This window comes from Oncorhynchus kisutch, linkage group LG11, assembly GCF_002021735.2.
Source record: "Oncorhynchus kisutch isolate 150728-3 linkage group LG11, Okis_V2, whole genome shotgun sequence".
Classification (NCBI taxonomy): domain Eukaryota; kingdom Metazoa; phylum Chordata; class Actinopteri; order Salmoniformes; family Salmonidae; genus Oncorhynchus; species Oncorhynchus kisutch.
Window position 1 is genome coordinate 44350628 of NC_034184.2, and position 16784 is coordinate 44367411.

The 16784-nt window shown below is 45.1% G+C and overlaps 1 protein-coding gene across 3 annotated transcripts in view; it reads right to left on the bottom strand.

The window, feature by feature from the left end:
- The window catches only part of LOC109899634 (tetratricopeptide repeat protein 7A), a 42253-nt gene that overhangs the window by 14499 nt on the left and 10970 nt on the right, over nt 1-16784 (bottom strand). For 2 of the 3 annotated variants that reach the window (XM_031835837.1, XM_020495047.2), the window contains exons 8-19: nt 16597-16766; nt 15216-15279; nt 14541-14678; nt 13925-14008; nt 13216-13320; nt 10262-10379; nt 9845-9902; nt 9346-9418; nt 9040-9200; nt 4277-4393; nt 3904-4010; nt 19-153 (exon numbers count right to left, since the gene is read on the bottom strand). In XM_031835837.1, coding sequence (XP_031691697.1) covers nt 19-153; nt 3904-4010; nt 4277-4393; nt 9040-9200; nt 9346-9418; nt 9845-9902; nt 10262-10379; nt 13216-13320; nt 13925-14008; nt 14541-14678; nt 15216-15279; nt 16597-16766 — 1330 coding nt within the window. The remainder of the gene's footprint in view (nt 1-18; nt 154-3903; nt 4011-4276; nt 4394-9039; nt 9201-9345; nt 9419-9844; nt 9903-10261; nt 10380-13215; nt 13321-13924; nt 14009-14540; nt 14679-15215; nt 15280-16596; nt 16767-16784) is intronic. The other variant, XM_031835838.1, reaches the window with a different exon arrangement.

The window sequence follows — 16784 nt, forward strand, 5'->3', positions numbered from 1 at the left end:
ACTCCCTCCCTCCTGTACCTGCTTGCAGCCAGATGCGCTCCAGGGTGGTCCAGATGTAGGTGGGGCCCTGTTTGTGGGCGGAGCTGATGGCTGACACCTCTGACATGGCATGCTCCAGGCGGGATAGAGCAATAGACGGACCGCTCTGAGAACCTGACCCAGGGACAGTTCATAGTCAGCACACATACAGCACTATACACTATCACACACACAGAGCTTGATCTAGGAACAGTTGATACTTAGTCAGTACACATACACACAGAGCCTAGGCCCCTATCCACAAAGCATCTCAGTCTACACTTGACACTTACATGCGACTTCTGCTATCAGAATATGAAGATCGCATTTGAAAAGGTACTTTGTGTTCTGATTGTGTTCAGATCTGTCTGACAACTTCAGGAGGTGGTCGGGGATGCATTGTGTGCGGATTTCTCCTCAGTCTGGACTCAATCAGGCTACTGAAAGCGCATATAGTGGTCAACGTCATCAGCACGCCTCCCACAAGTCTCCAGACAACGTGTGTCTTGGGACCGAGGAACCGTTTCATTATAACGTTGGAAGAACTATGTTCGTAGCGTGTTTGCCGGCCTCATAAACGCTAGCTAGCTAGCTGATATTTACAAAGGAAGAAAAAAAAGCAGAGGAAGACACAAAATAAAAAGTCGAGTTAGAGTCTGAAGAGTGAGGACAAAGGAAAGATGGCTGAAGTGGATGCTGAGTTTGAATCAAGCAGCGCATCTAGCAAACTTGGTGAAAACAAATGTTTTGAATGGACAACAGTAGTAGCGAAAACTGGAACAAAAAGGAAATAGTCTAAAATAGGAGTGGAGGACACGTGTATGAACGATAATGAATTGCTTGTAGTTGGGATGTGTTTATTTTTTAGTAAGGATGCAAAAGTGGGAAACCCGTTTGAGGTGTCGAAAATGGTGAAGTATGCGCTGGGAAAAGTGGAGTCTGTCAGAGTGACCAGGAGCCTCAAAAGAATCCGAACAACAGAAGTTTTGTGTTTTGAACTTCGGAGTAGAGCACCCGTCAAAGGAGTCATCTCAGGGGTGACGACACACGTTCAGGTTGAATACCTAAAGAGAATTCCTGGTGTGGATGGGGCCTGGTGTCTGACCCGCTGGGTGAATGGAGAAAAATAAGAAAGTCTGTCGGTCCTGTTGTTTTCTTATAAAGAGCAAATACCTCCGCATGTGAAGAAGCTTTGTTATGTAAGATACGCTGTAAGAGCTTTCGTCCGCAAGCCATTTCAGTGTAAGAATTGTAAAGGATCTGGCTACGTTTCAAGTGTGTGTAGACAGACAGAGTATATTGAAGAACAGTGTGGAGAAGGACGACAGAGTTGCAATTGTGCTGGGATCATGATCCCAACTTCCTGGAGTGCCTTTTAAGGGTGAAGGAGATTGAAGTGGCAAAAGTTAGAGCGGTCAATCGAATCTCCTACACGGAGACGATTAAGGTTGTTGTTGAGGATTATCAGAATATTTTTTGCCTATTCCACCATTTGTAGAATGCATACCGGCATTTGAATATATTGCGGGAAAAGGGAATCCGGGCACACTGTGGACATGATAGACACATTTAAATGTAGGACGGAAATCCATCAACAGAACTCTAATGATCAGAAATCTAAAGCTGCATGAACTGTCAAGTCTAGACACGACCTCAAAAAAAGTTCTTAGGGAACCTGTTAAAACCTGTTTTAAGGCAAAAACTACTCCCTGCTCAGAGTAGATTTGAGGATGATGTTAAGACACTGCCTCCACAATCTCTGAGCCAGGAGTAAAATCAACTCATAAAACTGTATCTCAGCTGGTTATCATGACTGTTTGAGGTAAAGGAAACATAGTAATTACCGTCATTAACGTTGTTGCAAATGATGGGGAATAACCAATCGCAATGAGACATCGCCAGCTGTGAACTCAATTGCATGTTTCAAAAAACAACCGTGAATGTGACTGTACATCACATATTTCAATGGTAAAATGTTTGATATAATTTTTGCCTGAAACTATTACTTTGACACTCATAAATAATATGTTGGCGTCCGGATGGATGGATAGATTTGGCTCATTCTGATGGCTGTTAAATGCGTAATTTTGACGATATTACTGTTATTTCAACACACTCCTCACTCCCGTTTAAAAATGCTCTATCTTTGGCACTTTGGCACAGTAGGCGTCAATGCCTATACGTTGGGCAATTGCAGGCATCTAGGGCTTATGTTAACTTTGACTGTGTTCGATGAAAATGATTGAAAGATCTAACGTTGTATGCAAATTTGTCAACATTATCGGCAAGTCACTTATTTTTATCTTATTATTGGCGCTTGGCTTTTGCGCTAAAGCGATTTAGAATTTTTTAAACGGGAGTGACGAGAGTGTTGATATAACGGTAATATTGTTCAAATTACGATTTTAAACAATCATCAGAATTGGTTAAAAAAATAAAAAATATGCATGCCAACATATTAGGCAATAATTAAGAGTAGGTAAAGTGATCGTGTCAGGCGAAAATTATATCAAATATTTTACCACTGCAACATTTTATGTGCAGTCACTGTGGTTGTCTGAAGCGTGACAGAGTTAGTTCACAGTTGGAGATGCCTCGTCGCGATTGGTTATTCCCCATAATTTGCAACAATGTCAACGCTAATGTGTGTCATTGCTATCTTTCCTTAAAACCACGACAGTCTGAGGTACCGCAAAGGAAAGATGGCGATTACGTTCATTGCCTTTGTAGTAATGATGGGGAATACAACCTCTCGCCAGCTGTCACTTCATACAACCACAGTGACTGTCGCCTACATCAAATGTTGCAATTATAAAACGTTTTGATATCATTTTCGCGTGACGCAGTCACTTTGCCTACCCTTAATTATTGGCTAATATCAAAGACAGTACAAAACTCTGTGCTAATATGTTGGTATGCATAACGTTTTTTTTTTTTTTACCAATTCTGAAAGTCGTTGAAAGCGGAATTTTGACAACATTGCCGTTATATCAAAACACTCGTCACACCCCGGTTCAACATATCGAAATCGCATTGGCACAGTAGTCAACAATCAAGTCACTTGACAATGATGTTGCATACAAAGTTGTATACAATGTTTGAAAGGCCTATAATTTTCATCGAACACAATCAAAGTGAACATAAACCCAAGATGCTTTCAATTGCCCAATTTATTGTCATGCCCCAATACAGGCATCTTTTTTTAAACAACGTGATGTTGGGCTCCAGAGGGATACATTGAAATCACGTTTGGTAATTACATAATCGATAGTTTATTTATTATCCTAGTGGTTAGAAGTATTTAGGCATGTCATGTGAAATAGCCCTCGTGAAATAACTGTCAATAGTGCAAGATTGAATATGGGTGTAGATTATTTATGGTTTGATCATATCAAAATGCACAGGAACCACTGACTCTATTATCAATAAATATTGCTGGTAACTCTTAACTGGTTAGGACATTGCATGTGGTGTCCAGAAATTCTGTCAACTATAGTGGACTCTTATGACTAAAGAGGCTTCATGCATAGCTTTTATTTTTACCCATAAGAGTAGGAGTAAAATGTCTCTATTCTCAGCACTTACAATTTTCTACTCAAAGAGCTTTGTGGATATGGCCCCAGGTTTTAACAAAATTCTTAGGTTATTTTTCTGAGATGCTTTGTGGATACGGACTCTGGTCCTTGAACAGTTCATTCTGAATCAATACACATACATGAAAACCCCTAGTTTACAAACAGCAGATCATATTTTGTAAAGATACACTATCCAAATACTGGTCGCTCTTGCTAAAATAGATTTGTGTATTATCTCAATGAGACAAATCTGTCTAAACAAAGGTTACATGGACATCAATACACCCAAGAGGCTGTGGACAGTACAAACCAGTCTCACTGTCCTGGAAGTCTGGCAGGGTGAGGTGGAGGCCACTGGGTTTGCGGTTGAGTGGAAGTGGCTCTGGTGGGTGGATACTGCTGCTGTCATCCCCCTCACTGCAACACCACATGGCAGCTAATCAATACCCAGCAGAATCCTTCCCAGCTCCCACTCAGCCATTATAGCCACGCACCCAGTGCAGTAGACAAACACACTCACGAGCACACACGTGCATGCACACACCCGCACATGAAACACAAACACATTATAGACACAAGAGACAGACACTGACATGTAACACACTCATTAACCACATAAACAGAGAGACAGGCAGGCAGGCAGGCGGACATATAGACACAGACACACACACCCATACACACACCTGGTGCGTGTGAAGTCATAGCGGCTCTGCCATAGCTGCAGCATGTCTTGGCAGGTCTGGAGTGCTACGCCCGGCCCATACAGAGCCTCCTCCAGCTTCACCTTAGTGAACAGCAAACTGAGTAACAAGGAGCACAGACAGCAACACATCAACACAGCATGCATCAATTAGTACACCATTAGCACTTTACACATCGATACACACATTGGTGTGCTGTACCATATACTCGACACATCAGGAACCCCCCCCCCCCCCCCCCCACACAACATTGGCTCAATGTTGACACAACATGTGTTTGCTAGGTCAGCACATACCGTTGGCACGTCAACCAGGACCTGATGCTACCATCATATAGGATAAGCATGTTTATCACTGTTTGTTCATAGAGCTTTGGTCCTCTGTTTTTCAACAGATAGGAACTGTGTGAGTCTGGAGGGTTACAATATGCTACAGTGGGAGGCTGACCTGGGAAAGGAAGAGAGAGGTACAGTATGTGAAGGGAAAAGACAGAAAGAGAGAGAGAGAAAGAGTGGGGGACCTTACTCATCCATGAGAGAGAAAGAAGCCCCAAAGCGGATGCCTGTCTGTCTGCCTGCTGTTTGTCTGTCTCTTCCTGTCTCCCTGCTCCCCCAACTGGAGCCTCTTCAAATTATTCCTCTCTCTGCTCACCTTTTACTGACAGAGAGCTTGGGTTGGGCACTATCCAGATTTTCTTACAGTCATACCATTTCTGTACCATACCAGGGTATACGGTATTACCGGAAGTGCACACAGGGGGCGCTATTGTTTGACTCGCAAAACAAGTTAGGCAACAGGGGTCTTGATTCAGGAAGGGATTGAATGTCTCTGCTGTAACCAAGAAGCTTGATCTTGACATCTAGCCACTTAGCTAGCAAGTTAGCAAACCAAATGCATAGCTGGAGCCCTGAGCTGGATATAATTGATTTGACACAGCTAAGATTTCTTATAGTTATACTTAACTCATAGTTAGTTTTAAGCAATGGCGTAGCACGCACCCCCGCAGCACCCGCGAGGCGGGGTTGCCCCCAACCCAAAATTATACCGTCAGTATTTGAAAATACCCCGGTATACAGTATATATCGCCCAAGCCTAAAGATAGCACTGGTGATCAATAGCACAGCCAGACGGCCCGGCAGCAGGGGAAAAACACCCGGTGAAATGTGGTTCGTTACCGGTTAACGGGTGGGTGGAAGGGCTGGGGTGATGGAGGGAGGGATGGAGGGGCGAGAGATATGCACGAAGTGTCATCTGACATGAGGATGAAAACTGTTGCTGACAGACGTGGTGTTACGGATACACCTGTCAGCGGGGCCAGTGGGTTTCCTATTAGCTACCGTGCAGAGCATTTAGTAGAGGAGTGGTGTGCCGTGTGTTAGTGGGCTTCCTACTGTGTGTGTGTGTGTGTGTGAGTGTGTGTGTGTATGTGTGTGTGTGCAAGCACACTCATCTTGTGACATGCCGCAAGATGAATGCAGAATCAATGCCTGGGATTAATCATTTTCTTTAGAACAAACTGCGAGACTACACTCTCTCTCTCTCTCTGTCCCTCTCGCCTCCCTTCCCCCCTCCCTTTCCACAGCCTCCACAGCTCTTTCGCTTTGTGCTAAAAATGCCTGTTTACTAGCTGATAACAATTTCAAACAGAGACAGAGATAAAAAAAAAAGACGGGAAATAGAGAGATAAAAAGACAGTAGCGTTTCCCAGCTGTTTACTTATAAAGCCACGCCGGCCATTTAAGAATGCAACAGGCTAGTACTGCATTTTCAGGTAAAATCTCAATAAAAACATGTCAAATATAAGGACAATGTCTACACATTTCAACTGTTTCATCCAATTACTGTCTGCTATTAAGATATTTACTGTGGCATGATATGGCTCGAAGAGATGTTTGTCTTTAGGGGGGGTGGGGGGGGGGGGTCTCCTGTGCTACCTATGGAGGTGGCGTACGAGACGTGAGAAATGAATCGAGATTTGCGTCTTTACACTACAGGAACGTGTGTGTACACGGGTATTTTTATCGTAGAGTAAATGCCTTCTATTTGGGAACCAAGAAAGACAGAAAGTGAGAGAGAAAGCACAAGGATTCAGTGTGTGCTACAACAAATTGACAGTCTGTGCTGCAGAAATCCGATGACTAGGGTCACATGCACATGCGTGCATACTGTACATGCATGTCATTGTGTACGTATGCTATTCAAACTAAATCCTCTTCAGCACAAATTCTTCACACATTCTTCTATTTAACAACAGATGTTGACTGCTCCCTCCGCCGATATGACCTCATGGTTACCGGGGCGATGGGCATTCCTGACGCAGGGAGGGCTGTGACGGGCTGAGCCTGACAAAAAGCTCTTAAATGGGTCAGTCAAATGTCTCTATGGAGAAGGGATGTGTCTGCATATGCATATGAGGGAGAGAAATCACTAGAATATAAGCTTTAAATGATACATATACAATACCAGTCAAAAGTTTGGACACACCTACTCATTCAAGGATTTTTCTTTATTTTTTACTATTATCTACATTGTAGAATAATTGTGAAGACATCTAAACTATGAAATAACACATAAGGAATTATGTTGTAACCAAAAAAGTGTTAAACAAATCAAAATATATTTATATTTTAGATTCTTCAAAGTAGCCACCCTGTGCCTTGATGATAGATTTGCACACTCTTGGTATTCTCTCAACCAGCTTCATGAGGACTGCTTTTCCAACAGTCTTGAAGGAGTTCCCACATATGCTGAGCACTTGTTGGCTGATTTTCCTTCAATATGCGGTCCAACTCATCCCAAACCATCTCAATTGGGTTGAGGTTTGTGTGATTGGCCAGGTCATCTGATGCAGCACTCCATCACTCTCCTTCTTGGTCAAATAGCCCTTACACAGCCTGGAGTTGTGTTTTGCGTAATTGTCCTGCTGAAAAAAAAATGATACTCCCACTAAGCGCAAACCAGATGGGATGGCGTATCGCTAGTGTCACCAGCAAAGCACCCCAACACCATCACACCTCCTCCATGCTTCATGGTAGGAACCACACGTGCGGAGATCATCCGTTCACCTACTCTGCATCTCACAAAGACAAGGCGGTTGGAACCAAAAATCACGAATTTGAACTCATCAGACCAAAGGACAGATATCCACTGGCCTAATGTACATTGCTCGTGTTTCTTAGCCCAAGCAAGTCTCTTCTTATTATTGGTGTCCTTTAGTAGGCATTTTGCCTTCCGGTAGGCCGTCATTGTAAATAAGAATTTGTTCTTAACTGACTTGCCTAGTTAAATAAAGGTTCAATTTAAAAAATACAAATAAATAGTTGTGATTTCTTTGCAGCAATTCGACCATGAAGGCCTGATTCACGCAGTCTCCTCTGAACAGTTGATTTTGAGATGTGTCTGATACTTTAACTCTGTGAAGCATTTCTTTGGGCTGCAATTTCTGAGGCTGGTAACTCTAATGAACTTATCCTCTGCAGCAAAGGTAACTCGGGGTCTTCCTTTTCTGTGGCGGTCCTCATGAGAGCCAGTTTCATCATAGTGCTTGATGGTTTTTGCGACTGCACTTGAAGAAACTTCAAAGTTCTTGACATTTTCCGGATTAACTGACCTTCATGTCTTAAAGCAATGATGTACTGTTGTTTATCTTTGCTTATTTGAGTTGTTCTTGCCATAATATGGACTTGGACTTTTACCAAATAGGGCATTCTTCTGTATACCACCCATACCTTGTCACAACACAACTGAATGGCTCAAAATTCCACAATTCAACTTTTAACAAGGCACACCTGTTAATTGAAATGCATTCCAGGTGACTACCTCATGAATCTGGTTGAGAGAATGCCAAGAGTGTGTAAAACTGTTATCAAGGCAAAGGGTGTGTATTTTGAAGAATCTCAAATATAAAACATATTTTGATTTGTTTAACACTTTTCTGGTTACTACATGATTTCATAGGTTTTATTTCATAGTTTTGATGTCTTCACTATTATTCTACAATGTAGAAAATAGTTTTTTTTATTTTTTATTTTAAACCCTGGAATGAGTAGGTGTGCCCAAACGTTTGACTGGTACTGTAGATATATATTACAAATACGATATAAATGCAACAATGTTTGATTGATCTCCTTATTTATCTGTCTCTATATCACATTAATTTACCGCTATCTATTTTCACTGTACCCCTCTCTTCTTGACACCATAGAGACCAACACTGACCCCAAATGGTCGTGCTGTGAAGAACATGTGTCTTAGATCATTATTGCAGACTCTAGGGTGAGGTAGCACTGCGAAATACTCAAAATAGCACGTGGCTTTCAAATATGCATACTCTTCTTATAGCAAGGCAACACTGTGGCATGGGCCAATTGCATGATCGACTAATAATGTGTGTCTGTGGTTTTTCATTACTGCATAATGTTGTCTGCTTCTCAGAGAGAGGGAGTACTGCAACTCCAACCTACATGGAAGAGTTGGGGTCAGTGCGGCAGTGTGAAAAGGGTAAGGGTGTGTGAGGGTAGACTCCTCAGCGCAGTGCGGATGCCCGGTCTGGCACATCTAAATAAGGCCTTCAGTGAGTGTGTGTGGCTCTGGTGAGGAGCTCAGACACCTTATCCCCATACAGAGGTCTGGGCCTGGGCCTCCAGAGCACCCGGCTGGGTGACCCACACCAGAGTTAGGCTCTCTCACCCCACACACACACACACACACACACAGTTCCATAATACAGGAGAGTGGCGACCTACTTGAAGTTCTCAGGGTGTTGGCTGAGCGCTAGTGTGAGGGTTTCGAGGGCATGTTGGTGGTGTTTCTGGGCACTAAGCAGAAGGGTCAGTAGGTGGAGGGAGTGCAGGTCGTCCCCACGCAGAGACAGAGCCACCTGCAGGGGATCCATGGCAGCTGCCACCTGCTCACACACATACCCACAGTGAATGGGGAGAGGAATAAACCGAAGGACAAGAGACGCAGAAGATCCAAGATGGAGAACCACTATGAGGAGCCGTAATGGTGTGTGTACTACAGTATATGTGTGTGTGGCAGTGCTGACTGACCTGGCGTACAAGAGCCAGCTGGAGAGACAGGTAGAGAGCAATCTTAGCATCATGGGGATCCAGTGCATGGGCTCTTCAGAGGAGAGAGATCACACTCAATGACAATGCAGAATAACACACAAACTGTAGTGTACGCTAACTATAAAAACAAACACACAGGTTAAGACCAACCTAGATTGACAGAGTGGCCTTGTGGTTAGATTGTCCACCCTGAGATTGGAAGGTTGGGAGTTTGATCCCCGGCTGAGTCACACAAAAGACTGTAAAAATGAGACCCGATGTGTCTCTGCTTGGCATTCAGCATTAAGGAGATAGATTCGGGGTAAGGCCCTGTGATAGACTAGCGTCCTGTCCAGGGGGTGTACTTGTACATCAAGCTGCCTCGCGCTACAGAAACAGGAGACAGGCTCCTGCTCCTATGAGCCGTTCTGAATTGCACAAGCCAAGCCTCGTGGCAAAGAATACTTACTTAGACTGACAGAGAGAGGTTGGTACGTACTTATGCAGATTTTGCAGTGCTCGTCTGTTGAACCCATCCCGATCAGCTTTCAGAGTGGCTGGAGAGAGATTAGGTACAGATGGACAAATCCATCAGTGGAAAACAAGGCATTTTGGGCGACATTTTCATGGTGGATTATAATGAGGTTTACGGTATTTATCGCACAGTTCTGAATCCTGAAAATATTAGTCGCCCTTTGTGAGTACCAACTCATATTCATTCCTACACAATTCACCTCTGAATGAAATACTGCACAGGCGACGGGGAAGGCCAATTAATGAAAGTGTTGATTATCAGGACAAGTGAGTTCCGTGGGTTCTCTCAATGGCGGATTCCCGGTGAATCGGGACAAGGGCCACCGTTTGTTAGAGGAAACCAATCCTGCCTCGTAGAGCAGCTCATAGTGGTGTCTCTTACCGTCAGAGGCCTGCAGACTGCAGCACAGCCCCACAGTCAGGTACGCACGGGACAGGAACTCTGCAGCCTCCTCTCCCATGGACACCACACTCTGAGACAGGGCCTCAGCCTCCTCCAGCTATCACACACAGATACACGCAAAGATAACAGTCCGATGTGGTATGGGTCTAGTCTGCTGAAGTACTTACTAACCTTGTGAGCTCAACTGTGAGATCAAGGGTTTAAAGGCATGTTCAGTTGGTTTCGGATTGTCTTTTTTAGTGAGCTTTTGTGAATGTATAGTATAGAGCGTTTGTATAGTCTGAAGGGCTGTATCGTGGGCAGTGTGAGGTTAGTTTAAGGACACTGTAGATTCAGGTGAAGAACAGCGCACTAGAGTCCCCCGTGTGGCTGAGCTGGGACGAGGTAAAACTGTGTCACTCAGTGTGAGGTATGGGGAGGGGTCGGTGAATTGCCTTTGACGTGGTGCCAGCAGAACAGCAGGACAGCTGCTTAGACTCTCCCTGACTGTCCCCCCTCCCCTTTACGCTCTCTTTCTATCTCTACCCTCCCTCATCATCCTCCTCCTCCTCATTCTCTATCCCTCTCTTTCTCAGAATACGGACACTATCAACAAAGTTCCATACAATAGAAAGAAAGAGAGCCATTATGTTATTATGGGATATATCCATTTGAATTGAGTTCCTTTTTGACAGTGTCCATTTTGATTTAAACAAAAGATATTTGCCAATGGAAATGGCTAAACATTTAGGAGATAAAGGTGCTCCTTTATTCAAGAGCATGTTGTGTCTCTACCGATGGCGGGCACAACACAAATGACCCAACTCAGATGATGTCAAATTAGGATCTGTTTGTAAGCTTTTAAATAATGTTAATCTCAATAGTTTGTTTATATTTTCCAGTGATTCATTTTTTGTTTGTTTGTTTGTTTGTTTAATACTAACATAAGATTATTCAAATATGCATTATTAAATGCTCCAGGGGTAATTCCGTCAGCATGTTTTTCTAGATTTAGAACATAAAACAACATGTAAAAAGCAAACATTATGCTTTAGGTCTGGCAAAGCAAATACTTCAAAAGTTTAAGCATACTGTTGTAGAACAGTGCTATAAAAACTTTCTCTGAATATTTACAAAAAAATCATTCTTAAGGGGGTTAGCCATCAGTGACGGAATTGACAAGCCACTGACAGAGTTGACAGCAGATACTCAAAACAGACATATTTTCGCCTTTAAAAATACAAGTTCAATACAAACATTTGTAAGATATGGAAAACGATTCATTTGAAAATCTCCAATAAAAACATAACTATTCTAATAGAACTTTTAGCAGGCAGTGTCTATCAGAGTTGTTGCCAGAGAACTTAATGTTCATTTCTCTACCATAAGCCGCCTTCAACATCGTTTTATAGAACTTGGTAGTACATCCAACTGGCCTCACAACAGCAGACCACGTGTAACCACGCCAACACAGGACCTCCACATCTGGCTTCTTCACCTGCGGGACCATCTGAGACCAGCCACCTGCACAGCTGATGAAACTGTGGGTTTGCACAACCAAGGAATTTCTGCACAAACGGTCAGAAACCGTCTCAGGAAGCTCATCTGCGTGCTCGTCATCCTCACCAGGGTCTTGACCGGACTGCAGTTTGGCATCGTAACCGACTTCAGTGGACAAAATGCTCACCTTCGATGGTCACTGGCACACTGGAGAAGTGTGCTCTTCAAATCAAATTGTATTGGTCACATACACCTGGTTAGCAGATGTTAATGCGAGTGTAGCGAAATGCTTGTGCTTCATGGATACATCTCAGTTTCAACTGTACTGGGCAGACAGCGTGTATGGCGTCGTGTGGGCGAGTGGTTTTCTGATGTCAATGTTGTGAACGGAGTACCCCATGGGGGCAGTGGGGTTATGGTACAACGAACACAATTGCATTTTTATCGATGGTAATTTGAATGCACAGAGATACCGTGACAAGATCCTGAGGCCCATTGTAGTGTCATTCATCCGCCGCCATCACCTCATGTTTCAGCATGATAATGCCCAGCCCCACGTTGCAAGGATCTGTACATTATTACTGGAAGCTGAAAATGTGCCAGACTTGTCACCCATTGAGCACGTTTGGGATGCTCTGGATCGACGTGTAAGACAGCTTGTTCCAGTTCCCGCCAATATCCAGCAACTTTGCACAGCCACTCTATTCCCAGTCATGTAATAGGGCCTAATTAGGGCCTAATTTATTTATTTCAATTGATTGATTTCCTTATATGAACTGTAACTCAGTAAAATATTTGAAATTGTTGCATGTTGCGTTTATATTTTTGTTCAGCGTAATAATATTGAAAAGAATTTGGAAAATTCTGAAAAAAAATATTTTCCCTTATTAAACTCCCTAAATGTAATTTTTACAATCAAATAATGCAACAAAAATCATATATATTTCAAAAATTTAAAATAACATTCCACAGTCGGACACAAATCCCTATTGGTCACTCCACTCCTACTAGGGGTCAAAACTAGGGGTCAAAGACCCTCGAATGACTCTAGTCCCAAAGTCCCAGACTCCCAGATAATACAGTGCAAATGTGTAGTTCCAAGGGTCAAGATGTGTGTAATGTGTTACTCTTTGGTCCCATAGTATCCTATTGTGATTGTAAGGCTGTAAGCTCCTTAGTCTCCCTAGCCACATCTGATCTCTAGCCCCTCTGTTGCCATGCCACCATGCGTCTCCTAATCCTACACTACCCCCCTCCTGGATCAACAACAGGCCCGGCATTGCTAGGCTGGTTATCACAGTGGTTGGGGCGGAGGTGGGCGTTCGTGTGGAGCGCGGTTATGTAATAATGGTTGCGGTGATACTGAATGGTGACCGACGGCCCGTATGGATGGTATGCATAGCATGTTGTGTAAAGGTATCGTGAAATAGAGAGAGACAGTGTGTGTCATTCACCCAGTGCAGTTGGCCGATGCAGACTTTGGCGGCCAACATGGGCAGTGAGGGGTCCTCGGGTCTCATCCTGGCACACTCCTTGAGCACAGACACGGCGCCCACACCCTGTAAAGCACAGGCACACACGCATGGTCACTGACACGTCGAGAAAAGTCGTCTCACACACACACACATGCTTACGCACACACTCCTACAGTGTAGACAGAGACAATCTAATCTACTGATATAACAGGAGCATAGATCACGCGCATATTTACTTTCCGTATAGAATAACACAGAAAGGGAGTCATATAGGTAATTTATCAATGCACTACACACACACACACACTCTCTCGCTCCCTAACACACACAGCTGGCCCTAAATAGAAGCAGATCCGACGACACTGAGCCCCCCCCCCCCCCATCCTTATAGGGAGCAGCCTATTTCCAGAGTTCTGCATTGATCTGCGGTGTCACCTCATCCTGCAGGCAGCCAGGCCGGGGAGGAGATCAATTTTCCTGTTTCACTCGCGGCGGTTCCAGATCTTTCTATCTGTCACACTCCTCATCTCTCGTCATCACTCAGTCCTTCTGGTTCACGCATTCTACTGACTAACGCACACACAACCTCACAGCAACATTTAGAGGATGAGTGATTACATATGCTTGCGAGCAGGTAGTAGTGCCAGATTAGAGTAGGATAGTGTGTGTGTGTGTGCGATGAGCTCACCTTCCCACACGCCATGAGTGACAAGCCCAACTGGTGCCAGAGGTGGAACTCATTAAATGAGAACTTCATGGCCCGCTCCAGACACTGGAGGACACACACACACACACACGCATTTGAGATATCAACCCACATTGTTGAAGGAGAGTGAGGTTGAGGGTTAGATGTTCATTTGACTAGGGGCCCACGCCATGACACCTATGAGAGGAACGACGTCAGTCAGGCAGACAGACATAACCAGCGACGTGTTGTTAGCAAGACTAGTGGTACCCTGCATGGGCCCCAACACGTGAGAGGGTTCACCTGTCTGGCCTAGTGAGGCTCACTCTCATTCGCCTGGAGAAAAAAACGCTGCCAACCTGAACGTAAAGAGAGAGAAGCCTGGGTAAGCTAGAGAGAAAGAGAGAGAGAGAGAGAGAATAAGGAGAGGAATAGAGAAAGAGGGTGAGAGACAGAGATTCTCTTAGAGAAAGAGCGAGAGAGTCCCTAAACCTGCTCGAAAGTGTACGACACAACAAGGGCATGAAACAGTTGACAGAGGCAAAGCTTTCCCTTCACACTGTGTAGCTAGTGAGGTTTCAGTACTTTGGCCTCCAGTGTTTTTTCGAGGCAGGCTTACCTCAGACAGCATGGCATACTGCCCCCTCCTGGCCATGCCGATGCTCAGCAGGTCGTAGACAGAGGTGGCGTCCTGCAGACTGGTCTCCCGCTCCTCCCTATGGTCGGGGGCTCGGCTGATGACTGCGTCTCCGCTGGCCTATAGGGGGCGGGGGGTGGGGGGGTCACATAGCTGTCTAGGATCCGATTCATACCAAGGCTGTTGCGGCAGAAGGCATATGAAGTGGCTTAATCTGCTGGTGTCCTTTCCTTCACCTGTATAGACAGGACTAGCGAAAGCCAGCCTAACTCCTGTCAATACGTTTTGAGATCAACGTAGAATCTACGTACTGCACATTGTAGATGAAGGGAAGGGCACAAGAATATCCACAGGAATGTCCAATCAACACATGTCAAGGTAAACATAGCAATGTCAGTAGTAGATATAGACTCAGGGGGGAAAAAGAGAGGGAGGGAGAGAGAGAGATACTGTACTTCGAAGTGATGGGTGGGAGGAATGGGAAAAGTGCCAGAGAAAAAGGAGAGGGACCAAGGAAGTTGGCTCTCTCAGGTATCTCTCATGTGCAGGCACATACACATGTACCAAATGTGTACACACGTACGTATGTGCACGCACACATTTGTGAGAGAGAGACAGACAGACAGACAGACCGAGAGAGAGGGAGGGCTGTCTCACCGTAGACTCTGTGATGAGCAGCAGGAGCACGGCCTCCTCAACCACGTCCTGGGGACAGAAGACGCTGCAGGGAAACACAGGAAACGGGAGCAGGAAGTGACACATCACGCAACTGCCCCGCGCCGTGGCTAGATCGCAGGGAGCGTCCTGTTTCTACTTCACCTGCTCTGGTGATATAACACAACACTCCGACCAACCCGACAGTACCACAGTACACCACTCTCTCAGGTGTCTCTCACGCGCACGTGCACGCGTATAGTACACTCGTACACGTTTGTGCATGTGCTCATCTTAACTGCCCTCTGGCTGAGCCCATGATGTACCAACTAAAGATACAATTGCAAGATACTGTCAGGGCACTTCTAAACAGGTAACCCATGACAACAAATCTGCAATTGATTTCCCTGAGTGCATTCTCACTCGTGCATGTTGTCTGGGGTGTAGGGTTTGATATCGTCTTGAGGATAGCGCAGACCCATAAGATCCTATCGTAGAGATGGCAGAACGGCCAAAGGTAGGTCCCCGACAAAGCCTTCGAAGTTCGACAATTTGCATGGGAGACGTAGCCGAATAGAAATGGTCTCGGTGCGACATCTTGGAGCCTTGGGAGGGAAAAAAGGCAATGGAAGTGTGAACGCAATGTACAGTACGTGTGCTTCTATAGGAGAGGTGGCTGAAGTATACCGTTGATCCCCCGAGCACTATAGTAGCATGGATAAATGCCTTAGCCGCAGAGCTCCTAGCCAATATGAGGTCAGAACGTGGCGAGAACAAGTTATGTTCCATGTGTGGGTTTTGTATGAATGGAACAGTGGACGCCTCGGCCTCTAGGGAGGCCTGTCTTTGACCTTATTGATGCTCTGGGGCTATTTAAGCTCAACGGTTCAGTAGGAGTACACACAACCACACTGTAGGGGAATGTGAGCTAATCTCTCAAGCCAGTGCTAATGTTGAATGGGGATTGAGTAATACCAGTGGATTAATGGGACTACACATGTATAGAAAAGAAAAGAGAGGGGAGAGAAAGGGAGGGAGAGAGAGAGAGAGAGAGAGAGAGAGAGAGAGAGAGAGAGAGAGAGAGAGAGAGAGAGAGAGAGAGAGAGAGAGAGAGAGAGAGAGAGAGAGAGAGAGAGAGAGAGAGAGAGAGAGAGAGAGAGAGAGAGAGAGAGAGAGAGAGAGAGAGAGAGAGAGAGAGAGAGAGAGAGAGAGAGAGAGAGAGAGAGAGAGAGAGAGAGAGAGAGAGAGAGAGAGAGAGAGAGAGAGAGAGAGAGAGAGAGAGAGAGAGAGAGAGAGAGAGAGAGAGAGAGAGAGAGAGAGAGAGAGAGAGAGAGAGAGAGAGAGAGAGAGAGTGGAAGGAAGGATAGAAGTAGGAGGTATCGACCTGTCAGTACTGTAGCGTTGGGGTGGTTTGGGAGAGGGGTACATGGCATCCTTCGGGCCGGCGTTCCCTTCTCTCTGCAGCCAGGCGGAGGGTGGGAGAGACATGGGCGCCCAGTAGCTGTCCTCACTCACCGAGCTCAGCAACACCTCAGCCAGCTTCCGCGCTGCAGCCTATGAGACACGTTTAAC